This window comes from Larus michahellis, chromosome 11, assembly GCF_964199755.1.
Source record: "Larus michahellis chromosome 11, bLarMic1.1, whole genome shotgun sequence".
Classification (NCBI taxonomy): Eukaryota; Metazoa; Chordata; class Aves; order Charadriiformes; family Laridae; genus Larus; species Larus michahellis.
The window spans coordinates 6,196,591-6,224,274 of record NC_133906.1 but is presented as its reverse complement, the minus strand read 5'-3'; the positions used below and the strand labels follow the sequence as shown (position 1 = coordinate 6,224,274).

Here is a 27,684-nt window from a genome sequence, read left to right as displayed (position 1 = left end):
AAGAGGTGAAACTCTGAAGCAATCACAAATCTAGCAGTAAGCGTGGGGTTTGGGACAGTTTGTCAGCTTAGAGTTGATTTTCAAGTTTTACTTTACAAATTTGAAAACCAGATTTTGTCTGCCCAGAGCTTAATATGGTGGTTTGTGGTGAGATTCTGGAGGTTAACATTCGTAGAAAAGCATAAATTCATTTAAAATTTGTGGTACAATGATGATATATAAGTACTCAGTTTTGAAACGGGCCACTGATTCCCTGAGAATCATTCATGACCTGGGATTGGGAAATCCTTACAAAAGAGGATACTGAGTTGTGTAGAGCTGTTAAAAGATTTTTTTTTTTTTTTTTTTTTTTTTTTTTAACTAGCTTGGTACCCTAAGATGCAGACGCCTGAACGTAGCACTGGGTGACTTGCATAAGCTAACACAGAATATGCCATACAGCTGGGATCTAGATCCACAGTTCCAGAGTCTTACATCACTGACATAGCCCTTCCTTTCCCTAGTAGAGCTGAGATGCTAGGATACAAGGGTACAAGGAGAGGCCCAAATAGGATACTGCAGCAAAGAGAAAATATATGTTCTTTTTCAGGTTTGTTTACATTTCTGCTGCCCTCTTAACCGTACATGCCCGTGTGATAGCTGAGCCTGATCGTGGACTGATGGTTCTGCAGACAAGTATTATGCCTTTTGGCCAGCTGACCAGTTGCCAGGTGGCTAAAAGCCTATTTGCCTTTGCCTTAAAAAGGTAAAAGGTGTGAATAAAGCTAATTACAGAAGCAGTCCTAATGTTACAAATAGTATATATAGTTAAAAAAAAACACCAAACAACCCCCCCCACACAAACCACCCCCATCTCACATGAAAATGAACCCTGCTTGTACGAGGACTAAGTGTTGAGGACCTTTTCTAAATGAGTAGGAATTAATAATTAAATTTTAAAATTCAAATTTATTTTTTAGCTTGTAATTGCTTTTTTAAACATTTGAAATCTGATCGCATCTCTGATGGATTCCTTTAAAAATGTTAGTTCTGGGTCACATTTTGTCTTTTACTTCTTAGTGCAATAACAAGATAAATAGAAGAAGGTGTCTGTAATACCTCTTTTTTTTTTTTTTAACACAGATTTATCAATGCTAATATGTTTTGTTGCTATGAAAACTCAGTTATCAACATTAAACATTTGTTCAGTCATTTGTTTATCAGTGGCAGTTTGTTAGTAGTTATAAGTAGAATTCCGTCTGCCAGTTAAACTATATTGTAAATTGATGGAGAAATTAGCAGCTCCTGGGTTTTGGGGGTGGGGGGGAGGTGTCTTTCCTAATGAATGTATGAACTTAATTGCATATAAATGCGTCTGTAGAAGATGGTTGAGGGGGATCTCAGGTATACTGCACACAAGTATGCCAATCAGGCGAAAACAGGCACACATTGTGATTATCTCAGTTTTCAAACCTGGAAGAGACAAGAATGTGGTGCTAAATGAGAGAGGCAGTATGTCATGCTCGCTGAGATAAAAACAGAAGCTGCCAGACACTTTGGCTTTATTCTGCGAATTCTTTGCTTCAGAACTCCCCTATCTTTTCTTCATGCTCATTCTCCCTCGCATTCCCATTCTTTCTCTTTCTCTCATTGCTGTCTCGATCTCTCTCTTATTGTTCTCTCCCTCTTTCCCCGTCTTTGATGCACGTACGTTGTCACATTTCATTGACTCTCCCCTCTTCTCTGTTCTTACACTTACGCCTAGTGGTGCTTTAGCCAGAGCTTGCAGCCTCTCCGGCGAGTTTTAGTCATGTGTGAAGCTCAGTTTGATCGAGCGCTCCTTTTCTGCCTTTTCACTCTTGCAAAAGATTAAAAGGTGGCGTCACATCGCTCCCCTGCTCTTTCCCGCAGGAGGGACTTAAAAAGGGACAACAAAAACTAATCACTTTCAATAAGCGTTTTCTTGCAAAAAAGGGACTTAGCGGTGCAATTTGAGGCTGGTGGTGAGGATTGGGAAGGCTAGAGGATGCTTCATACTGCTAACAAGGGAAGGAAGCCTTCAACTGAGGCAGGTAAGAAGTGCCTGAATCAGAATGTTTTATGGAGTGGCTTGGTCAGAGCGGTAGATTTTCAGCGTTTTGTAACGGAGACAAGCAACTGCAGCAAGAGGCAGCCTCGGTGTTGTCTCAGATTCCTTTTGTTTAAGATGTAAAGTATGTGCTATAAATTGAATTAGAAATGGGCTCGTGAAGATGCTGTATTCAGACCGAATTATTGTTTTTCCCCCCTTTTCCCTGTGTATCAAAATAAACGGGAGAACGAGCTTTTGTGAAAGCTGGACTTTGCTTAAGGTTAAATTCAGTGCTTAAATCTCAGTATAAGAAAAGCTTTTGAGTCTTACAACCCTCGAGGAGCTTGGCATTCTGTGATTTGCTTGCAAGAGCTGAACTAAAAATTAATTGTACGTACTTACTATTTATTTGGTAAGGTAAAATCTAGCATGGAGTTTAGGTCTAGGTGAATACGGTTTGTTTGCCTGGCATTTCATCGGCTGAATAGCTATACCCTTTTAGACATACTGTAAAACCTATTTCGTGTTTATGTTTTGTAAATTGAGATTAAGTGGCATCCTGAATGGAATACGTGACTAAAACTCATAAACTGCATCTGTGTTTAGTAAAGCAATCACCAAATTAGAATAATGGATTTATGTCAGTTGTCAAATGGAGTTAACTCTGAAAGTGCTGTCCACAAGTGCACTTGGATTACAATAAAGGGCTTTCTCTTTAACAGTTATTGAGAGGAGCTAATTTATCAGGCAAAGCCTATGAACTTAAGTCTTGTGACAATATAAAATTAATATAGCTTCAAGTGTTTGTGGTTTGGGGAAACATGCCCTTTCATTCTCTAGAAAAATACATTGAAGCTCTACAGGGACTCCAAAGGCAAAAATAATTTTAATTACTTTTTAAATGTTACATGCCGATACGTGCTTTTTATTCACAACCGGAATATTTAGCTACTGGGACTTCTGGTTCTGGTTTTCGCTGGCTTTGGTGCCGCCTTTTCTCTCCCTACATTTCTGCGCTCGTATTTTACAGTTGCTCTCTGTGTGAGCAAACTAAGACTCTAAACAGAAGGAAGGGATTCTGAGCAGCAGCGATGGTCTGAATTTCATTGTCATACTGGAAAGTGAACAAGCAGGCAAGGGCAGTTAGACCATTATTAGGGATTTAAAGGAAAGCAAATAATATTGCGGTGATTTGTAAAAGTAGAGTACTAATTAACTGGCTCTGAAAGCAGTGCTCTGAAAAGCTAACTTTATAAGCAGTCCTAGAGTAAACATTGTTTGATAGGCAGATTTTAGCGTTGCAGCCCTACAAATGAGCACACTGCAGACAGAAATTAGTATGTTTACTTGAGAACTTTTGTCTTTATGCAAGTTCACCCTAATGACCCCATCCTGCCTGCAGCCGTGGGAAGGCGCAGTGCCCTGTACCGTGCAGAACCCGGTGGCCGTGCTTTCTGTGTGCGTTTGCGGGAGCTGATGTTACACGATAGGCAGTGACAAGCCACCACGCAGCCAAATGGGATCGAGCCCCCAGGGAAGCCTCCTCTCCCATCAGTACAGAGGGACTTCACGCGCTACTACTTGGTCTTCAGTGGTAGTTAATCATACGTATTCATCCTCATATAAAGGGACGTTTTGTTTTTTTTTTCCTGAGGCCTTGAAATCAGACAAAAGAACTTGTAAATGTCTCACTGATTTGTAGTGGACATTTTTACTTTTTAGCTGTAGTTTTGCTGAACTTGTTCTTGTTTATTATTTGGCATTGGGATTGCCATTACACCTCTCTTTCACCTTTCAAAATGTTCCTATACGTTCTTCCAAGCTCTTTTCATGCTTCCCATGTGTTTAAGCGCATGTTGATCAAGCCGAAATGAAGAGTAACTTGTCTGACAAAAATGGAAGTCCTGAATGTAATGTGGTATTTGAAATTATATTTTGTGACTTAAATAAAGCATGTCTAAGTGTAAATGGTAGATGACTTTTGATATGAATCAGTCATGAAGAATTTGTTCCTTATGAAGCGGCAGAAAACTAGGAGGTTGAAGACGAGCTAACTTCATCTGTTTGAGCCCAGAACGCAGGATCTGAATTGCAGATCGTTTATCTCTCCTTGTGGCATTTGCTAACTCTGCCCTACTCGACGTTAAATGGGTGATTAATAGAAACAGCAGCATTTTACTGATGTTCCAGTAGATGTTGCTGGAGAGCAAAGCAAAGATTGCTTCCTAGAGGAAAAGAAATGCAGTGAGATTACAAAAGCCAGAGAAAAATCTCAAGGCGAATGGTTATACAGGCTGTTGGTAGTTTAATAATATGAGATCAATAATTTTTTACATCATCATCCTAGGTTCTATTCAATGTGAAAATCTGAAGAGGTACATGTGCTGAAATGAGGCACATGTAGAGACAACTGTATGTCTTTTTTTAAGGTTTTTAGGTTTTACTTGCCACTTCTAACATTTTATCGCTGGTATTAAAATTGTTTCACATGCGTGTTTTCTCAGAGGAAGGGCTGAAAGAGTATCCCTAAAAGTTTGGTGGTTTTTTTGTTTTAATGCATTCACAAAATATAAATGTTTAATTATAAATTAAGAAATTAAATGCATGTACCTCAAAAGTAGAATTCCAGTGCAGTGAAGTTGCTTTCCTTTGAGAACAGTAAGAGCTTGCCAGAATAACACATAACATAATTAAAAGCAAAAACCCACCCCTTTCTTAATTTGTACATTATTTTTTTTATTTGTACATTTTTTTCAAGCTATGAACAATTGTGAGTTACCATCTTCTTATGTGCTTAAATTCTGAGAGAAATCCTCCGATGAGTCTCAGATCAATAAATTGTAGAGTAACCAATAGCAAATGAGTGGATAGAAAACTGTGATGTCCTATGCTAAAACTACTGGTTTATTAATTAATGTGATAAAATGATGAAGGAGTCCCAAAGGAGTGGAGGATTCTAGTATACAGGCACTAACTGATGCAATTTCAGGCAACCACTGACCTCTATCTGTGGGAATATTTATTTTTGGAGATGATCATCAACCATAACTGATTTCAAATTCAAAACAGCAATGCGTGTTGGGTCATATTTTTAATCCTAGCTTTTCATGTAAAGGAGGATATACACGCAAAACTTAGGCTAGTCGTAATAAAAACGTGATCTCTCTTCATTCAGCTGGTTTGTACCTTAAATAAAAAAGGAAAAACAAGAATTAGTTTAAGACTTTTTAGAGAAGAGATTGCTGTTTTTAGAAGTAAAATCACTATGTTTCACTGATTTTTATAATACATAGCAGCATGGCTTTGTTTAGTTTGCTGCTTACTGCTTATAATTGGAAAAAAATGCAGATAGAAAAATGTGTGGCAGATCTCTGTAGTCATCTCCATGTCATTTGTGTTTTAGATTATTTATTCTAGCTTATTTTTAGTATTTTCATGGGGTTTTGCAGATGTGTGCACCAAAATTTCTTTAATCTGACAAGCTTTAGGTTGATGGGCTTTTTTTCCCATTCAGATTTGCGGCTGCCAGTAGGGCTTTTCCTTAATGTTCTGCTTCTTTAATTTATTGCTGAATTTATGCATGCGTAAACTGCGTACGTACTAAGGTGATTCCTTAACCTTCAGAAAACTGTTTGCATACTTTATATGGGGAATAAGTGAAATCTTCCTGGTTTTCATGAGTATGGTTTAGGAGACATCAATGCTGTATATGTTTATTGAAGAGTCATGTTTAGTTTTTTGTGTGATTTTTTGCTCAAGCTTAGAAGTTCCTAGGGCTTTAGAGACAGTTCGCAGTTGGTATTGAACATTGTGCATCTCAGCTGGGCATGGCCAAAAGTTCATGAGCACTTTTCCATTTTTACAGTTCTATGTCATTCAGAAAAATAAGCCTGAGTGTTACCAGTGAGAGAATACTACCAGAATTATGTTCTTGCACCTTCCCTACTTCAGTTTACTTTCAGACTTGTCAGTTCAATGAAATGGTACGTAATTTAGTTTAAAAGATCGTAATATGTCATCGGTTTCTAAAGAGAATTCCCTGTTGAAAACATTGGCAAATTCAGTTTAAAGGCTTATGACACAATATAGCCCTAAGGGATAAACTTTTATCTTTGTATTTCTCAGTTCTCAAAGTCATGAAGAGAAAAGCAAGCATATTGTAGAGTGGAATTCTATTTATGAGTACACTATGAAAAGCTCAGAATAGCCGAATAGGGTAAATAATTCTGGCCACAATTGAGTCTAGTGCCACGTTTCTCAGTAGCAGCAATGTTGTATTTCTAGGTTTGTCTATGGATGCTTACGTATGTAAAAGCAAACACACAAATCTAAATGTATGTATTATAATTTCAGCCCATTTCAAATTTAAAAATACATACTTAATCTCACATTCTTGGAATACAGGAAGAATGGGTGTCTAGGAGTCTGCAGTAAGATATTGGAATACGAAGCTGTGATGTCTACGTAGGAAAACATACTGCAGACAATAGGAATTTAATGACTTAATTGGGAAGCTTGTTTCAAATGCATCTATATAATTTGTTCCATCACTGCAATAGTTTCATAAAAAATTTATATGAGGTGAAGAAACACAACTTTAAAAAGTAGAAATGGGATTTGGTGATGAAGTCATCTTAAGGATGCTACTTCTAAAGGAAAAGACATGGATGTATATATTTTCCTCATTCATGCCAAAGTAGCTCGTGATTGACTTGAAATAGTGGATGTAGGTTCTCTTTTAGCTGTATTGTGTGAAATATATTTAGCTAGCGCACTTCTTACTCTATGCTTGCGATTTTTGAAAGATACAAAGTTCAGTTGCTATCTCTAGCTTATGTTGATTTAATAAAATGCATCCGCTAGCTCATAGCTGAATCCAAATCAAATAAAAGTTGTATTGTTATCATGTGTGGTATGATTATAAGCGTAAAATGTCACATTAAAAAGCTTTATCCCCTCACCTCCCCAAAGTGGTGGTGGGGGGAAGGGGCACGTGTAGCTAAAAAGCTTTTTAGCTAAAAAGCTTTTTAGCTAAAACTTTTTTAAAACTTTTTGAAGTAGGACATTTTTTTCAGATCATTCTCCAAAACTTACCTATGTCTGTGAGATTCCAGAGGATGAAGTCAAATGAAAGTATCTTATGAGCAGTTCTTCTCTACAAAACATTAGCAGCATGAGAAAATCTCTTGTTTATTTTCTGGGCGTTTTGATATGAAACTTAATACGAAGCATTTTCATTTGGAAAACGTGCCTTTGAAATTTCACATGTTCATTTTGTATGTATTTGTGGTAATGTTTTTTGGTGTACTTGGCCACACAGTATTACCAAGTGATGGCTCATAGCAGTGTCAGCTATGCTAACGTTGTTATGGAGGAACGTGGTCTTTTCTGTTCCCCTCATTTCTCTTTATTATTGGATTAATGTCTATTTCAAATAGGGTTTAGTTGACAAATTCAACTCCTTCAGCCCTTCCTGTTTGGTCTAAATGTCAAACCCAACACAGGCTTTTGTAGTTCTTTCCTTGGCAGCAAAATGGAGAGAAGGAAGCTGCTGCAACATGTTACTGTTTGGAGGGGGGCCGAAGTGTCGATACGGAGTTACGAAAGACTTGTCTTCTCTCACGACATATAATAATGCCTATTTTTCAATAACTAGGAGCTTCTGATTTTTGTGGCACTCCCTCCCTGGCAGGGATTCATGTTTAAAGGAAACCTGGATTATCTCAATGTTTATATTGATATTCATACTTGTAGCTTAATTCTGTACACAACAGATAAAGAAGGCTATGGTGTGTTTGAGTTGGAAGGACACAGACAGGAAAGGGAAAAAAAATAGCAAGAGATTCTCCATGTCTAGAAAACACAGGAAAGAAAATATTTCTAAGAACAATTCATGATTAGAGTAAAAACTGTAAGATCAAATACTGCATGCAGATTTCTCTGAAGTCAATCTATTGTGACATTGCTCTAGTATGTGTGCATGGACATAAATAATGTATATGTGCTATACATATATACATACAGTCTCTAGAGGTCAGTAGAATGTAAGGAATGGGCAGATGTTCAGTTTTCTAATATGAGAATTTGAGATGCAGCATATCAATTGTTGCTACCTAGAAAAGATGAATACGTTTCTAATGAAATTTGGAAGTGAAGCAATTAATCAGAGTTAACAAAGAGCTGAATGAAAGAGAATCATGTCTGTCTTGTTGCGGAAATGAGTGTAAATTATTTGTTTTGGGCAAATTCCTGATAAATGCTCATTTACGTTCTAAGAAACTTGACAGAAATCCAAACCATGATTATTGTATTATAGTTCATTATATTGCATCGCCTTACTACCTTTTTCTGAGGGGATTTTTTTAGAATGACAGAAATAAAAATTAAAATGGTCTTCTGAGACAGCATATGTCAAGTACTAAACAAATCAGGACTACAGTGCAGGCAACACATTTTCTTTTCATGTTTACCCAGTTCGCCTTGGCCAGCCTGGACAAATTAATTGTTTTATCCTTGTTCACCACCTTCTAAAATGAAATCTTCTGAATGAACTCATCACTTACAGTTGAAGGTTCTATTTTCTTTTAAAAACTATTTTGATAGTTTCTTATTACAAGCTGCAGGTTTGGGTGTGGAATGTTTTGTTTTTGTTTTTTTTTTTTTTTAATGTTCCATGACTTGATTTTGTTTTGTGTTGTTTTCTGGGAAACTAAGCAGAGGTAGAGATTTTATCTCTGAAGGAGGTGATTTGAATTCTAATTTATGCTGCAAGTGCAAAGGAGTTTTGTGTTTCTAGTGGTGTTTCATAGATGTAACATAAAAATTTAAACCAACCACAATTCTGTGCTAAGGAATAGTTGAGAAAGGTAGGAAAGGGTATTATGGATGCATCGTGAGTTAACACTGGTATGGTCATTTCAAGAAGATCTGCATTAGAGCAGGCAAGCGGGGCATGAGGGGGCTTTAATGTATTCTTTATTTGTTTGATTCACAATTACTGTGATTTGGGTGCAGAATTTTGAATTATATATTGAAAAAAAATCAATGTAGACTGTTCTGAACAACAAAAGTATGTGAGCTAGCTGAATGAAAAAGTAGATGTTTTAATAGTTTTACTGATTCTGGAACATGAGTGAGTACATTGTTTTAAGTTTCCATCCTTTCTGGAGGAGAATGATAAACTGGTTCATTACATTATGGAGCCGATTTTTTTTTTTAAACAGTACCAGACCAAAAAGATACTGGAATATAAGTCCACTGTAGCGAACACATAAATAATAAACCTTATTAATCCGATGGCATTACGCTAACAACAGTTCACTTACGTGTGGATTCCTAGAAGTGATTCCGTGATGGCACCTGCTGGGCGTGTTTGGTTTCAGTACTGTCTAGGTTGTGGGGTTTTCTTTCTTTGTTTTTACTAATGTCCTATTTTTCCTCATCTTTGTAAAAAACATCTAAAAAAACCCCCAAAATACTCACCAAGCATTAATTCACCAACTGCTGAAATGTTTTTCACCTTTAGTCCAAAAAGAAAACACGGTAGTTCTTAAAAAATGGAACTGGGAGTATGTATCCGTAGCACACAAATAATTGTTCAATTTGATAATTGATTGTACTGTAATATAGGTCCTTTCAAGGCATGCTTGCATGGGAAAATGTACTAATGTAGCTTTAGCCCTCTTTTTACACCACTTATGGTTACACGTGGCTTTTAGTACCTTTCGATGTGCGTGCAGTTGCTGCCTAACCACGCTACCTAAACTCAAAAAAAAATCCACTTCTAGAGTCAGGCCGTGTTACAGTGACATATAGATATTTTTGTATAAACAACATAGGCTGTTAAATGTATCCGTATAAACAGTATTTCCTCTGTAAATGGATATTTATTAAAGTTCCAAAATGTGGCAAAGTTGTCAGAGCTATTGAAAACAAATGGCGAAGGATCAGTTTCCTCAGTTTGAAATGAATGTAGGCTTTTGGTTTTAGTTGGGTTTTGTCTGTGTATTTTATTTTGCTTACCTGTTGTTGTGTTTGTGGTTATGAGCTCTCAGGCACGAAATGATTGTACAATAACAGCAGCGGTCCATCGTTCCAGATACAGTGGCTCTTGTCTGCCTCACCGAGAACTGTATGAATGTTTGTGGGGGCAAAACTGAGTCTCAGAAGTGTCACTTCTAAAAAGCACATCCGTTTTCATTGGGAGGTTTTTTCCCTCATCACAAATGTGAGCAAAAGAATAGCGGAAGGGGCGGAGTTTCGGTCCAGCAGCGCTTATGGTGGGTATGTAAGTGAGGGCTGTTCCTGGTTTCGGGAATGTAAGGAGTGGGTGGGTCCTTGTGTGGACCCAGTCAGTCACACAAGGGAGTGTGGATTGACTGGACACAGCAAAAATATAAATAGTAAGATTCTAGCTTTAAATGACCTAAGTAAATATTCAGCACGTTCACCTTTCAAAAATATGTAAACCAGTGTTTTTAAAGAATATTTAAGATAACAATGAGCAAAGTAGTAGGTATGTATTTTACACCCTACACTTCAAGGCATGCTATTGAGAATGATGGGTTCTTTTGAATCTACAGCCTAGTAGATAATCCATTTATAGGTAATCATAATATTGATAAATTGTCTGTGTGATTATCTGTGATTGTAGAGAACTTGATTTCATGACTCAATTGGTCTCTTCTAGTTCTGCGTTCACTGTTTTATTTCTTGCTGACAAGAGGCGTCTGCTTAGAAAACGGGACAAAAGTGCTCGCCTCCTAAAACAAACACCAGAGAACTCTGCGAGAATTCTATGCAAACTTGAGTAACCATGACATTTGGACGTAAAGAAATCTGAAATGACAGTAATAACCAGTATCACTGTAAAATTACAAATTATTTCAATTTAAGTGGTTTCATTTTTCTACACACAGTTTAGAGTCTGTCACCAAGCTGCTGACTTCATCTTGAATGCATTCTGCAGTCTTGACAGTTGTTGTGGATTTGTTAATACTAAATCAGTAATTGTTGGCTTTGAAGGGGGATCCAGCATCTTCAGCAAGAGCTTATTAAACTGTAAAATATGGATTGCCTTTACCCTAATGGCCTCTGAATCCTATTACCATCCCATTAGAGAGTGTGGGATTTTAGTAATTCTGTTGTTGTTTCCAGTGGGCAGCGAGTACAATGGGGAAGGGCAGGGGTTAATGCAGTTCCGCTCCTGCGATAGTGTAACAGCGGGTCCTTTATCATTCAGTGGGAGTCTTTTCCTTAATGCAGGGAGAGTCCCTTCAACCAGACCCACCCCCCAAAAAACTAACAAAAACCCCTTGAGATTTCCTTTATTGCCTCCACTTTGTAAACAGAATAGAAATGAATAAGTTGATAAATAAGCAAGTGCCAAGTAGGCTGCATTCTAGGAGGGTTTTCAATTGCTATCATTATGCCAAGAGGTATATTGAAATACCTCTTCAGTCAAGATCATTATATTTTTAATTATTTAATTGCATTGATACTGTAATATTCTGATTGGTTTCCAAAAACATGAAAGCACCTTATTCCCTTCTTCATAAATGTACAGTGTGAAAAGCGTAAACTGAAACGTAAAGCAAGCAAGAGGAACACAAGTGGTGTAAGTGGTAAGAAACTTTTGTACACGGAATGGTAGTTGCTTATTTTGACCTGTATAAACGGCCTCCAGTGATAGTACGTCTTACTAGAGGAATAATTTCTTAAAAGTTCACAGTAGAAAGGAATGTGAAACATTAATACTTACTAGGTTGGGGGTACACAAAGGCATGTGCAGCGGATCTGTCTGCCTCCAGTAGTGAAAGAGGCCAATATGTAACTTTTTCAGCACCTGGTATGATTTTTTTTTTCCCCAGGTGTTTCACGGAGATTTATCTGACAGCTAAATTCCAAGTGCTAGAGGCAGCTTGCTTCTGATTTCAGAACAGGATCAAAAAGGGGAAAACTTCAAACAGATATTGCAAGATAAGTTGAGAGGGACTTGTCAGCGTAATGTTTCAGATAAACAATATCTGATATGTGTGTACCGTATTGAGTTGGGATTAGTTTGATTCATTAAATGCTTCTAGCTAATACTTTTATTTTTAAATCAAAACAAATGGGATCATTATTCAAGGCAGTTACTTTACCATTATTTATTTATTTAAGAAATCAGAAAATACTTGTAAGGATTGGAGTCTTCCTAACTGCTTTTTCTTTTTTTTTTTTCTTCAACATTTGTGTTTGGTTCTACCATAGTGTTGACTATAAATACAACGGTTCGCTTTATTATGAATAGGTAGGATCTTGCGTGCGGGTAGTAAGGGCTAGAGAAGGAGCTGATAGAAGAAAAATGGGCTACTTTTTTGTTAAAGCACAACCAGTAACAGTCATGTGAGTAGCTTTTTACATTTGCCTGTATTTATTTATGCCACCTGCATGTTTGATAACAGGACCCAAGAAAGCAAAAGGGAGAGATCTTTGCAGAAGCACTTGAGATTGAGTGCTCTATAAATATTAATTGATTTATCTTTGCAGTATTCCCTCAGTTAAGTTTGCTGGGGCCTTGCGGTTGTTACACAGGCGTGCTTGCTCACACGTGGCCAGGCACTTAGATCTGTTTTCTGTCACTGGTAATACTGGATCTTGGAGAAAAGGGATGGGGTAGCTCCTTGTCTTTCTGCGTTCATTACTTCACAGAATGGAATATCACAATTGCTCATCCTTCCTATGAGTGTTGGAAAGAGAAAGCCTGAATTCATACGCTGTAAGAATGGCACCTAGATGGTCTGCTGAACTGAAATACAGAATAAGGAACCAGTAACCCAGATTCTTCATTGTGGAATAGATAGGTTGTCTTCTCTTTTATAAAAAAAGTAGTGAAATTTAAATTCCTCACACTATGTTCTAAAATAGGTCAGTGTTATAGCTGGAACCAAATCAACTGATTTGTCAGCAAACTATTTTCCCTGCTGAAACCACCCTTTTCTTGATTTACATTGGGTAGAGTCCGTTATGTCTCAGCAGGTCAAAGTCTGGTTAAGTGCTGAAGAAATATGTGGGAAGGTATGATCCATGCATTGTTGAGGTAATAACCTAATTATAACCTACTTACATAAAGATGTAGTGTCTGAATATTGTAAGGTTTTGCTGCTTGCTTATGAGCAATTTGAAGTAAGAGGTTACTAACAGAAATGTGCTTACTTTAGAAAACAATTTTTTCTACTGAATCTCAGAATGAATCTTTGTTCTAATCAGTAGGACCTAGATGATCACGACAGAATGAGGGAGTATTATGTATTACATGTATTTATTGAATTTTGTATTAATTTCAGAATTTTGCTACACCCTTTCAGAACATACTTGGAACAGAAATTCAGTAGCTGTACTGGTACAGTTCCTAATTAATTTGTATACTCTTAAGTATACAAATGATGGAGGTCAATAAACAAGGTTTGGCAATACAGGTGTTGCAAAACCAAAATCATTTTAATGGTAAAATTGTAATGAAGGGCAACGTTACAGGAGTTTTGCTCACATTTTTGTGTGAACAAAGGGGATGTGCGTGGTGACCATCACAAGAGTAAGGAAGGTTAGATTCTGCGCTGTGCAGGTGCAAAGCATAACGCGTGCGCAAGAGACTAAGTGGAGTGAAACGTGACTGTTTGAAGACTAAATTTTTTTTCTGGGATATGACAACACAGTAAATACATTCATTATCTAACTGCTGTTATCTTTGGACCCTTTAGCCTTGCTCCATTTGGTTAATGCTATTTTGTGTATCTAACAGTGTGGTTCAGCCACTATGCTCACTTGTAGTGTATCAGTAGACTAATATGGTTTGATTACTTCCTGTGATACAACCAAGTTTTAATCTGAAACTCTTATTTCATAGAGTCATAGTATAGTTTGGGTTGGAAGGGACCTTTAAAAGTCATCAAGTCCAACCCACTTGCAATGGGCAGACACCTTCAACTAGATCACGTTGCTCAGAGCCCTGTCCATCCTGACCTTGAATGTTTGCAGGGATGGGGCATCTACCACCTCTCCGGGCAACCTGGGCCAGTGTTTCACCAGCCTCAGCGTAAAAAAATTCTTCCTTATGTGTGGTCTAAATCTACCCCTTTTTAGTTTAAAACCATTATCTTTTGTCCTATCAAAACAGGCCCTGCTGCAAAGTTTGTATCCAAATTTCTTATAGGCCACCTTCAGGTACTGTAAGGCCGCAGTAAGGTCTCCCCGGAGCCTTCTCTTCTCCAGGTGGAACAACCCCAATTCTCTCAGCCTGTCCTCATAGCAGAGTTGCTCCAGCCCTCGGATCATTTTTGTGGCTCTCCTCTGGACCCACTCTAACAGGTCTATGTCCTCCTTATGTTGGGTGCCTCAGAGCTGGACACAGTACTCCACTGGGGGGTCTCACCAGAGCAAAGTAGAGGGGGAGAATCACCTCTCTCAGCCTGCTGGCCGTGCTTGTTTTGAAGCAGCCCAGGATATGATTGGCCTTCTGGGCTGCAAGTGCACATTGTTGGCTCATGTCCAGCTTTTCATCCACTGGTACCCCCAAGTCCTTCTCCTCAGGGCTGATGTCAATCTCTTTATCCCTCAGCCTGTATTGATACTGGAGGGGTTCCCCAATCCTGGTGCAGGACCCTGCACTTGGCCTTGTTGAACCTCATGAGGTTCAACATTGAGCCATTGACCACTACCCTCTGGATGCGACCATCCAACCAATTCCTCATCCACCGAACAGCCCACCCTTTGAATCCATATCTCTCCGATGCAGAAAGAAGGATGTTGTGGGGCCTGTGTCCAAGGCCTTAAATCATACTGGGTTGTGTTTTGTAGTGCTACAGCTTGTTAGGAATATAGCTAGTTAGAAGGTCCTTTTTACAGGAATCTTATCATTACGGCTCTTTGTTTCAAACCTACGCTACTGTATTTTTGTTCATGTGCTTTTTAGCTGTTCACTAAACAGTTCACTGCTGTTTTAGAATGTACTGTAAACTGGAAAGTGATGGCATGGATTTATGTCTTGGGGGTTTTGTTGGTTGTTTTTTTTTTTCCAAATTTGAGTTTTATTTTCATTTAAATACATTGTGATTAAACTGAAACTAATTTTTTTAGAAAGCTTTAAAACAATTACATTTTCTCAGTTTTCTTTTTGCATTGGAAAGTTGACCTTGTACGTTAAGTAGTAACATTAATCTGCCATCAAGATCATATTGTTTAAACATTTGACATATGCCAGAGAGGTGGAAGGAGAAACAACAAGCAAATAAAATGTTTGTGCCAGAGAGCTGCATTTTACATTGACAAACAACATTGGTCTCTTATCCCAAATGAAATTATAAGAGAGCGAAACCTAATAAAGTATGCAGCATTTTCATTTTAATCTGTAAGACAAAAATGCAATGCTTAGGGGAAACATGCAGGGTAGTGGAAGTAGCTAAACATAGAGGTAAAGAATTGCATAGTCATGAATGAAGTAACTTTCAGGCAGGTTTAGTGGTCAGTTTTTAAACCCTGAGCTAATAACTTTGGAGAAAGATTTCAGTCTAGTTCCCATAATGTAGTAAAGTAAAATAGTATACCTGAGCGTTGAAGATCATTGACACTACTTAGTAATTGTTCTTTTGAATTAAATTTGATCCTCTCTGGACTCAGTGAAACTTATTTTACTTGGATTCGGCTCAAAAGGAAGATTGAGGTCTAAAAAAGTAGTCTAGTCCTTTCAAACCAAAAAACATCTTGACTGTCAGAAGGAGCTTTCTACAGCTAACATTATTTTTCTGTGTACTTCTGATACTAATTAGTTCTTTTATTCAAATGGCAAAAATTGTCTTTCCAAATATGGTTTCTGTTGTACGGGTTTGAATGAAGAATGGAGAAGCAAAATGCATGAATGCTGTGCACAGAGGACTATAACCTGCAGGATCCGTTTATATTTAAAGAGCTAGATTATGCCCTTCCGTGTGCGCTGGGCTGAGTCATTTTCTCCACATAGGACATTTTAAGCTAAGCAAGATGATCTGTTCTTGTTTGGATCACAGGTTTTGTCTTGGTCACATCTGAAATAACTTTCTTAAAAACAACTAATTTGGGAAGGATAGAGCCTTGTTACGGGAAGGCAAGTAACCTGAAAGGTTGAGCTTAGTATCTAAAAATAACTGTAAATTAATTAATTCTTTCTTGCAATTTTCTGAGACTGGCATACCGCGTGGGGGAGAAGCCAAGAAGCTAATTGAGTCAGGATTAGCTTTGTTCTAACTGTAATCCAGCAGATAGTTCTGTTACTTTTCAGAAGACATCTGCTAAGCAGCTGTCAGGAGGCCCGGCAGTCTGACAGGCGGCGTTCTCCTCCCGCCCCGCACAGCGGGAACTGCGGCGGCAAACTCACCAGTTGGAGCCATCCTGAAAAGTTCAAGAGAGATCTTCTTCCGGAGAAGTTTATTTGAAATGTGTACATTTTGAGGGCGGAAAATAACCAGTCCACATATAATTTTATTATTAAATAGGAAGCGGTGATGAGTTCTTGAGGTGGGCTTGTGTGTTGGTGAGCAGCCAAGCATCCTTTCACAGGGACGTGTGAATTGTAGTCGTGCTGAATTCAAGTTAGTGGCACAGCGCGGTTGGACCTTTTAGATAGTTAAGGCTGACATGGCGAAGGACAACAGTCTCTGTTCGTGTTTTTCCATGTCAAACTCCAATAATTCTTATCAGGATATCACATTTTTTGTTACAGGAACATTAGGATTGTTGCCTTTACCAGCCATACTTATCCCAAGTGCAACTTGTTGTATTTCTTGTTAAAACGTTCTCATGAGCTTGTGTAAGCAGTGAGCCTTTTTCGCCCTCACTGGTGGTATTACTCATGATGATCTGAATTAATTTAATGCTATGGAATGCAATATCCTTTCTGCAAAGTAGGAATACTTTCTATACAATCTCGGCATTGTATTTCAAAGCTGTGCTAAACTGCAGGTTTTGTACGATGTGTTTGCAATACCTCTATATGAAACCAGAGCTATCCAGGCATCATTAATTTTGTGTGGTGGCACATGTAGAGTTTTTTCGCTATTTATTACTTCCCTGCTTTGTGATAAAAAAAGAACGTTTCATCTGCATTAACAAAAAGCCTATCTGCATCAGAATGTCTGCTTTTGGAATTAAAACATTCAGTTTAATTTGTGAATGAATTTGTACCCTGGTAGCTCTGGCATTTGTGAGAGATGCAAATGACGCTGACTGAAGCGTGCATCTGATTGAAATTGAAGATTTGAATATCCTAGACACTTGCGACGCTGTAAAAGCCAGGCATTGCATGTGGGGTTTATGCGCTTGATGCCAGCGTTCTGACCGTCAGAACGCAGGAAGTGGAAGAGTCACTCTTGGTTCCCCCGCGCTCCGCTGGCATCTTTCTCCTTGCTGCCCCAAAATACGTCTTAAGCAGAAGGACTGCTGCAACTAATGCATCACTGTAAAACAGTATTCTGATATGTTCAATTTACTTCCTTAAAAAAATAAGTCAGCACGAGTTAATATTAACCATTTACAAAATTATTCTGTGGCTATGTGGGAAGAGTGGTACATGCAAATTAGAAACCAGGTTTATAAAATGAGAATTGAGGGAACTGGCATTTACTTTTCACAGTGAAGTCTCCTAATTCAGAGTGATTATCCCACTCAGCTCTATATGGAGTTAAATCCCTCTTTCGGTGTTTGCAATATAGCATTTTCATTCTTCACTGAAATTTTGAATGCGTCTTTCAGCTAGTACAGAATTAGTTTGTCCTTTTGTGTGTGTAGGCACTGGGATAAAATATAGTCTATTTTCCCTCTCTGTCCTGCTTGCTAACTACAAAAGAACATAATGTATCAGTGGCTGGTTTGATACCGTAAAAAAAGAAAACCTGCAGTTGGGCTGGCACTACAGTAAATTTGAGGGGAAGGTGCTCTTTGTTTATTATCTTGACCTGCGTGGGTTAGGAGCAGTTTCTTCTGGTGTATGTTGTCACTGTTGCCTGTGTGGTACTTGGCCTTCAGGAGATGCTCCCGTGCTGCATTGGCTTTTTACAGACAAGGTGGTTTAAAAGTCCGGAGCAGTCCTGCAGTCACTGCAGCACATTTCCTTCTCATTTGTATTGCTGGCAGGTTTTGTGTGATTGTATCGTGTGCTACATTCCTGATATAATCCTGATAAAAGGTATCTCTTGTCTCCTTTGCACAGTTTTTTTTTTTGGGGGGGGGGGGAGGGAAGAGGAAAAGCAAACAAACCCAAACCTCAAAGATGGGCAGCAGAACTCACAGCTTCTGCATGTTGTGGTTGTAGAAAAGCTTCATCGCCTCCATCTAAAGGGATCTGAAGAACTGCAGATATTGTTTTTCTCAAACTTTGTTTTCTGTGGGTTGTTTTTCTTCCCTTCAATGCTTCGGCAACATTTTCACATACATCCAGCTACTAACTGTAGGACATTGCTTTTTTTTTTGTGTAAGTAAAGTGGATTTCACTATGAAATAGTAAACTCATTTAGCTATTTTGTTTATTTGTTGAGGAAAGCACATGATTCTAAGTCTTGGGTTTTTTTATTCAACTTCTTTAACATCAAATTAGCAAAAATAAAAGGTATATTAAAATCATTAGAGAGAGTTCATTCCTGCTTTTACGTGAGCTCAATTTTCTCCTGTGCTGAGTCTCCTGAGATCTGTAGACAGTCAGTGCCAAGATAACATTGGCACCATTTTCTTATTGCCATGGTGATCTTCAGCTCTGCTGAATCCTCAAGGGAGACTATGGTATTTTAAAGCAAGTAGAATTTTGGTAATTAAAAAGGCTGGAAGGAATAATCTTTCTAAATTTTGCCAGCTTGGGTAAATAAGGATAATGAATTATGTCTGAATAGGAAAGTTGTTAGTCTGCTTTACTTGATCAGTACAGAATAATAGTCAGCTAAAAAGACCCTGGGAGTCGGGGGGGCAGGTATTGTCTCCCCCTGCACCATCAGTGTTCAGCGCCTCTGAGCTGAGATCTCCAGTGATGGTCCCCCCGAGCGGCGGCAGCAGCCTTGGTGGCTGCCTGGGGACGCCGATGCCATCGTGGGAGGGTGGGTGGCGAGGGGAGGGGGGGGCTGCCACCCTGCTCCTCTGCCTGGCCCGCTGCGCCAGGGGCACAGGGCAGCAACACATGCCAGAAGATTTCCAGCGAAGGCTGTTGCTTGAAAGTTGGGACTGCTCCTTTTGTAAGCTGTTTTGTCAAATACAAATTCTGCACGTTACTGAAGGCAGTGAACGCGTCAGACTTCCCATCGTTTTCTCCGCGGTGGCCTAGTTTTCTGCTCGGTGTGGTTACAGCGTGAGTCAGCACTTGGGCTGCTTCTGTGCGCCTCTCAGATATTCCCTCCCCCCTTTTTTTTCGGCGTCCTTTCTCTTTTATGACCTTTTCAAGCATACCCATCAGTGCACAAAGGCAGTGTAAAGCCTGCTGACAGGAAGGATAGTGAGACACCTGCTATGCTAATATGTTTCATTTTCTTAAAAAAAAAAAAAAAAGTTACGAAATCTTTGTACTCCCATGATTCCAACCCTTTATTTCAGGTCAAATTTAGCCGTAGTAGCTATTTTTGCAAGGCTGTGTATTGTCTTTAAATACATAAATTGCTTGTGTAAAATATGCCTTTGGCAAACAAATGAACATTTAAAATGAAACTTAAGTTGTTTTGTGTTAAACTTCTTAAGTGTTTTGTCAAAAAATGCAAATGATTGTGTCAGTTCTTTTTTAACTGCCTCTATCCATATGTGTTTGCTCCTTGTTATCTGTCAGAAGTTATCTGCTAATACTGCTTGGGATTTTGGGGCATTTTTAAATACTTCTTCCATAATATATGAAGTTTAGGTCTGTTAAGTTGCAAAGTAGAAAAAGAAAGCGGCTTTCTCTTCCAGTGTAGAGTTGAATCATGTCACATCTGAAAGACCTCCATTATGCTTATTAAGTGTTAAAAGAGATTTCAGCCTATTTTCTGCATTTAAAACCAATTTCCTTATCAGGCCAGATTTTAAGGCTTGTTGAGGCAGAGGTCCACTGCCCTGGTGACTTCAGAAATGTATAAATGCGGTTACTTCAAAATGGGATCAGTGTGCTTACCAAACTTCACAGTAGTTAGTTTAAGAACTTTTGGTGATCCTAACCGGAGTGGTGCACGCTGGCTTTCCAGAAGGAAGCTCCTTTTTGAGCATGTGAGGCAGGGAACATCGAGACGTGTTTGAGCACATCCTTGCTGGGACCAGTCTTCAGATAGCTCTTGTGTCTCTCCTCTCTGCAGTTCCATATTGATACTGTGAGGTGAATGGTGAAGAAAACAGATTTGAAAGGTTTGGGATTAAACAGGAAGTTTGTGTTTGGTGTCAAATGGGTACATGGGTATTCCCTGGTTTTCTATTTGGTATGTGTCAATAAAAATAACTGTATTCATGGGACAGACTATTACTTCCTTCAGTGATCTTCATATCGGAGCTATAGAGCAGCATCGCTACCGTGGAAGCAAAGGTTTGGCAGCTTTGCGTGCTCTCCAACACAGTCAGCTAACGACGAGAAATATTGCCTTTCTGGGGGGAATAGAAAGCAGGTGTTGTGCCTGTGTACATACACCCACCCTTTATCCCCCAGTTCATCTCTAATCCTCCTGATGCGCCTTGGATGCTCCTGCCTCATCCTCTTCTGTGCCAACACGTGTAACAAGACAATTTCACTTTTGGAGAGGTAGGTGGATTTGGACAGCTCTGTATCAATTCCTGAGGACACAGAGTAACTTTCCCCAAATGGTTCAGTCTCTAATTAGTGGGCACAGAGCCTTGCCAAGAAATGCATTTCTGGCAGAGCTCCACTTTCACTGGGTGGGTCAGGATTTTCCCAATTATTATTACTGCACTTCATATGTGATTGATTCTGTTCAACTGGATGTAATCCTCTAGTTTGGTTTTTTTTTTCCTACTAGTGTAAGTGACAGTAATCTTTGGTGGGGTAATCTTTTAATATTTGTTTGTTTGTTTTGTGGGGGGAGTTGTGTTTGGTTTTTTCTTTTTTTTTTTTTAATAGATTTTAAAATTTTTTCATGAAAGCAGCCATTTAGGTAGATCAGAACCATGCCAGCTTCTCTAGTTATTTGCATTACTTTTTTATTATTTAAAGACTGTAATATTACCATGCTCTAAATTTGCCTTCCTTTAAAAAAAGGATAAACCTGCTACTTACCTGGCTGCTGTGAGCAAAGATTACAGTAAATAACTAAGCAAGAGTCTCTATCTAGTTATATTTAGCTTAACTATACTTCTTTTCTTCTTTCTTCAGTTCAAGATGAGATGAGAACTGCAAATAGCCTAAATTAGTCTGTAGCATTTATATCTTGTTAAGTTTCCTGCTTTGGAAAATATGCAGGAAAATGATTATACGTGGTATTCATCTAGAGGCTGATGAGTTTGTTATAATTATGAAGGTAGATGTAATGAGATGAAAACATCTCTTTCTTTAGGCTCTCTGAGGAATTCCTTCTCTCCATATTGCTGTTGGGTTAACTATTTTCTAACCAAAGAGTTCTTCAGCATTCACTTCTGGTATTTTGGGGAGTTTCCTCAATTACTGGGTAGGAGATTGATTGGCAGCTCTGGTATTAGCATTTATAGGTGATAACTAATTAAATTCTACATGCACATGGGTGGATAATAAAGACCCTTTCGCATCTCATTTATTAAGACAAATCTCCAGTGTAATTATCATTTTACCATTATTTAGCGTGCTTAATAACTCTTCTTTGTCTGTTGAGTAATTTTCTAGTTCCTTCTAAAACACAGACTGAGCTGAGATATATCTCAGCTCTTCATCTTGTACGAAGTTACAGTTTAGTATTTGTACTTTTGGTTTATGCTTTCTTTTGTCTTTCAGAAAGTAAATTTTTGTTGTTTCTGCCTGAAGTTTTTCAAATAATTTGGTAATTCCTAGACTGTCTTCAAATGCTTAATAGGCAGCATGAAGCGTTTAGCTGAGAAAACTGGAAGGTAGACACGGTTTCAATTTGTCACTTCCTGTACCGGGAATAGTGTTAGCCAGGAATCTGTGAGCGTGAGACTATGAATATTTACTATTTGATAAGGAATGCTGAAAGAGTTTCCTTGATATCAGCGTAAGAGCAGATTAGAAAACGCTTTTTTTTTTTTTTTGGTTTGATGATGATAATTTTTGTTTGGTAATTTTTTTTAAAGCTCCCACATTCTTTATTACTTCTCAATGTGATCAGGTATTGATTTTACTGATTGGTATTGTATGCACCCATAAATGTTCATTTCTTTTAGGATTGTTCTCAAGTACAGTATCAAACAGCTTAACTTTTAGACTTTGAATTGCTGCTGTTCTGTCTGCCAAGTCCTCCCTTCCCCAAAGGATTCTGTCTGTACAGTTTCTTCTGTGTGCGTTTATTTATGTGTTAGAAATGTCTATGTTCATATACAGTTGTTCAAATGTGCAAGTGCTTGTGTTTGAGAACTGGTTGTGTTACCCTTATTTTCACGTGAGGAGAGATTAAACTGAGACTGGCAAAAGCTTTCCATCATGGTGGCTGATCAACTTGAAATGTTTTTATGATAGAATTTGCATATATATATATATTTTTCTATAAATTGGGGAGATGCTTACACATATTCATACCTACATCCTCAATACGCACTTTCATTAATCTTTGCTGAAGTTTGGTTTTTGCAGTTCCCACCTGTCCATGTTTTTGTTTTCCTGGTTTCAATCCCCCCCCGCCCCATGCTGCTTCTCAAGTCTTTTTATTTAATCTCAGATGCCTTTTTTTTTTTTTTTTTTTTTTTTATTTTCTGGGCATCCACAACTTAAAGTGCAGCAGAGCAGAAGAGATATTCTTCCTTTCTGTCCCGTGCCTATTGTTACTGTACTTTCACAAAGGCTTGGTTAACTTTTATGTGGTGATACCCATTTCTAAAGGAGCACAGGGTTTGAGGATGTCTTTCTGCTATTTTTTTGGACATCTCTACTGTACCTGTGCAAGTGGTAATTTCTGGCGTCTCATACATTGACTATTTTGGTATCAACTTTTATAACAGCAGAAGTTTCACCCACGATTGCAGGATGAATCTCTCTTTGTCTGATGTAGAGGTATTCAAGATTTCAATGGAAGAAACAGCACGAGTTCTGCCTTTGCAAGAAATTGTATTTTCCCTTAACTGTGTTCCTAGGTGCTGCTGTCACATTTTTCTGAAGCTTCCCAGAAATTTGACCTAGAATAGAGTGGTTTTGACAATCTTAGCTATGTAGATACGTGGTCATTATTTACCTTCTGTGCTTATAGTAATGCCAAGCCACAGCCTGCAGCCAAACAGAGGCCTTCTGGCTGAGAAGGCATGTTTGCATTTTTCACAGCAAGTTGAGATCACTTATTTGATCCAAATAGTTATTAAAGAACTGGTCAGAAGAAAAGCAGGAGGCCTTTAAAGAGAAACTAGTCAGATGTCCTGGAAGGTTTTTGACATGTTTTATACGAGACAGCCATTCTTTGGCTAGATCAATTTCTAAATAACATATAAAACATGTACCTTTTTTTGTTTCTTAACTTTCCAACATCCCTTTTCCCTAATCTTGAGTGCCTCTTGATGTGAACTGATGATATGCCGCAGAAAAAGGGAGGAGAGGGTAGTTTTTCTGGGGTTGCTACAACAGTAAATGTGTATTTGCTTTGCAGTCTGTCGTGGTTTAGCCTCAGATGGCAACAAAGAACCACGTGCCGCTCGCACGTGCCTTCCTAATACAGGAAGGATCGTAAGAAAAGGCAAGACTCTTGGGTTGGGACAAAGGCAGTTTAACAGAACAGCAAAGGGAACAGGCAAACAACACCACGGACAGGGGAATATACAAACGCGATTACGGGACCGCCGCTCCCCGCCGCTCGCCGACCGGCCGGACCCGGGATGCCCCAGCCCGCTTTTAAGCAGCAAGTTCCTGCCCCCTCCCCCGGCAGCTCAGGGTGGGCGTGGCTCACATGGCATGGAATACCAGGAAAAGTTAACCCTATCCCCACCGGAACCAGGACACAGTCATAGAATGAATGTCTGCTCAAGTTAGAGATAATGCATTTACAGTATGGGAAGGTTTTATCAAACAACTCAGCGGTGCTCGCAGTTTCGGATGCGAGCAGGAGCCCTGAGAGTGGCTTTGCAGTAGTAGAGGTTTTCTCAGCTGCTGTCAGTTCATCTGGGGCTCGGAAGGAATGCACAGCAGAAAAGGATGTAGCATCAGTGTTTGTAACTAGACTATTTCATCTTTGCAATCCTTGAAAACAAAAATAATTGCAAATAGGATTGGCGTGGATGTATCTGTGAGAGTAACTTTGCACAGGGCTTCTCGCACCAATCAGGTTTTTATAGTAGGCAAAAGATTTGTGTGGCTTGATTTATCTAATTTTCTGTTATTACCGCTACTTTCTGCCGATGTATCTTATGGGTTTTTACCTTGAATTATGTTTTCTTACAGGCTTTGATTTTTTGCCAGTAAATACTCCGGATTTAGGATGGAGTGGTGGGCATATGCTCTGTGTGTTTGCTGATTTGTTTTCTGCTTCGTTGGCAAACTCATATTATGTTTCTTTAAGTGATAGGAATGATATGACTTACCTATTACCTTTGCGTTTATTTGTAAAAGCCTTTTTTTTTTTTTTCAGTAGGCCGTTACTTCACAAATGTCTTTGGTATAACTTTGCTCTCGCATTTTGCATTAAGGTCCCCAACTAATTTCTTAAAATTCCTTGGTTGCTGAAGAGCAGGTTTTTATATCAGTAACTGAAGATACAGATAACTTGATTTGTAAAATACGTAAGCATCTATATCTCATTTATATTTTTGAGTGGAAAAAAGTATTAAAAAAACAACCCCGTGCTTAAGAATTGGAGGCTGCTGTACTACAAAAAAAGCTTGTAACATGCTCCTACATGACAATTAGAGCTGAAAGTTACCCATTCCCTACATCTTATACAGCAGAGAGTAAAGGTTCTACGTTTCTCTATTTCTTTATCTTTTGGTTTTGGAGACTCAAGTTTACTCAAAATTTCATGATGATACACAGATATATTTTGTAGATTTGTCACTTTGATCTTTTAATCATTGTTCCATACTGCACCGTCTTTGTATTTGAAGGTGTTCTGGTGGCAAAAGTCCTTGGATTGTTAAATAATTCTTAAATTAAGCCTGTCTTGTGAGAACCTGACAAGCAGGGATTTATGATAAGTCTGCAGTTCTGAAACTCCAAATTTGTATTGTTAGCTACCTGTGCAACTTTGGCTTCAATGTGCTTTTATTTTTATATTGTTATTTAGTGTTTGCTAACAAGGACATTTTGCAAGAACTTTGAAGGCCTCCTTAAAATAAACTAAATGCCGTGAAGACCAGGCCGTTCACGTAGTCGGTAGAGATGGGAATTTCATTGGAGAGTCCTCCTGTCCCTGCCAAAGTGACCTTGGTTGGAGGAAAGATGACAGAGTGCTTTCCTGGCTGTGCCTGACAGCAGTGCGATAGCGGCACATTTGACAAATCGCTCACATTAAAATGGGGGGCACTTTCGGCAGCGCTGGCGTCCCTATCCATCAGTCCTGATTACTACACAAACGTCAGCCGTGGCACAGAGCACATTTGTCAGAGGGAGTAAAAAGCAGTTGTTAGTAAGAGCACTACCTGTCATACTAATGGACTAAAGCTCGCTACGGCCTGACTTGCGGGAGCCAGCCCATTTGCAAAGTGGCTTGACCAGTACTTTGAGAAAACACTTTTCTGTTTGCAGAGTGCAATGGGATAATTAAACAGGGAGAATTACGAACTTTGGATATGGATGATTGAAAAATTTCTTGAGGGCTTTGGCTACCTGAAGCCTGTGTGAGGCACTGTATTCTATGGAATGCTTAATGCAGTAGGGAATCAAAATGCATGCTTTAAAAATTCTTTGAAATGCCGAATTTGGGTGGTTTGTGGAGTGTTTTATGCTAATGGAGATATTATACAATAGGAATTAATTAAAAAATATAAATAGTTGAAGACTTGGATATGGATTGATATTTTCAGTCATAAGTACTTATTCTTGCATCTTTTACGCATCTTTCTTGTGCATTGTATATGCACATCCAACCATTGGAAAGTTAGAAACTTTATCATAAAAGTCAGATTTCTTTATTGTAAAAGATGAAGTAAATATGGAACTAATACGTTTCATTGGAAAATAGGTCTACCTTAACGTATAGTGCGTGTTTAGTTTTGTCAAGAAAGATGTTTCAAATAGTTACTTACATAAGTCAACTTCAGATATAAGCCTGCGCTGCTTCATTTTTCACTATTAGTCTTCAAAATCTAAGTTATCCTTCTTCAACACAGGTGGGATAAACCCTAGCAAAAATAAATGCATGTAACCCTGAACGCTGTCCAGTATATATATAGATACATCAAACTTCAGGTGCAGATGGAGGGAATTAGTACATCCATTTCTGTCTGTGAGACAGCAGAAGCATCAATAAACAATGATTGACTTCTCAGAAGGATTCTCTGTGTCTCGACTATGAGAACATCCATAATCCATAAGTAAGTTTATGAATACCTTTAAACCAGATGAGCAGCATAATGATTTCTTCATATTTTGGTCAAGTGCGTAGTTCCTGGTCTAAGAAGTCGCCTTGGAGAACATTTCCTGAAAATTTCTTCTGTCATATAAAGTAGAACAATTTTCTGTGGTTGTTGATGTGGCTTTGGTTGGCTTTTATTTGGTTTTACTATTCTGTATAATTCATAAAGGATAAAGCCCTAAAGATTTCTGTATCATATCGTCAAATAGGAGAAAGATTATAATTTTATAGTAAATTAAATCACTGTAAATAGTGACTTCTATACAGACCAACTGAATTTATCCTTATTGAAGAGAGTAGGACTATCCCATAAAGAAAAAGCAGAACTCTGGTATGACTTGTATATTGTAAAACTGCCATTCCTAAGAGCTTATTAGAAACAGAATTATTCTGCTTTTCACTCACTTGTTAATCAGTATTCAGTGGATAATAGGTTTAATAAACCTCCAAATAATTATTCCAGAAAGAGTGAGTCATTTAAGTTCAAATGCGTTTACATTTGAACTGTGTGGGGTTGGGGGGGGGAATCAGTACTGTATATTTTTGTTAATGCCGATACTGTTTTCAACACGGTAGAAGAATTTGTTTTCTGTTGAAGAATTTCTACTTCAGGTTTCAAACCTTTCATCTTGAGTTGAAAAAGAATGCAAAATATGTGACAGAGAATACCTCACAGTGAATGAATAATATTGCAACTAAGAAATCTCAAAAGCCACCAATTGCTAATTTATTTGCCCATGTGGAGTTTTTGTGATCTGGGTTTTTTTTCAGAAGTTTCACCTCACAGTTGTCCTCCCCTAATTATCACCAATTTAAACACAAAGCCTTTTTCCAAACACTGCAGTTGCTAACAAAAAGTTAGCCTGGGGGAAAGCTGTGTTTGATTTTTTTGAGTTGCACATGGGATCTTGTGTGGGGAACTTCCTTAGGTATTAATTTTCTGTTTGTGGATGGTTAAACTTGCTCATCAGGAAAGAGAAA

General features: G+C 38.4%; 1 protein-coding gene across 5 annotated transcripts in view; it reads left to right on the top strand.

Annotated features, from left to right (window-relative positions):
* TENM2 (teneurin transmembrane protein 2) overlaps nt 1-27,684 on the top strand; it is a 1,449,326-nt gene that overhangs the window by 1,086,044 nt on the left and 335,598 nt on the right. For 2 of the 5 annotated variants that reach the window (XM_074604295.1, XM_074604294.1), the window contains exon 1: nt 1,779-2,051. The exons of the other annotated variants lie outside the window; for them this stretch is intronic. In XM_074604295.1, coding sequence (XP_074460396.1) covers nt 2,006-2,051 — 46 coding nt within the window. In that variant the 5' untranslated portion in view covers nt 1,779-2,005. Of the gene's footprint in view, nt 1-1,778; nt 2,052-27,684 lie in introns of those variants that run through there. 5 annotated transcript variants of the gene reach the window in all.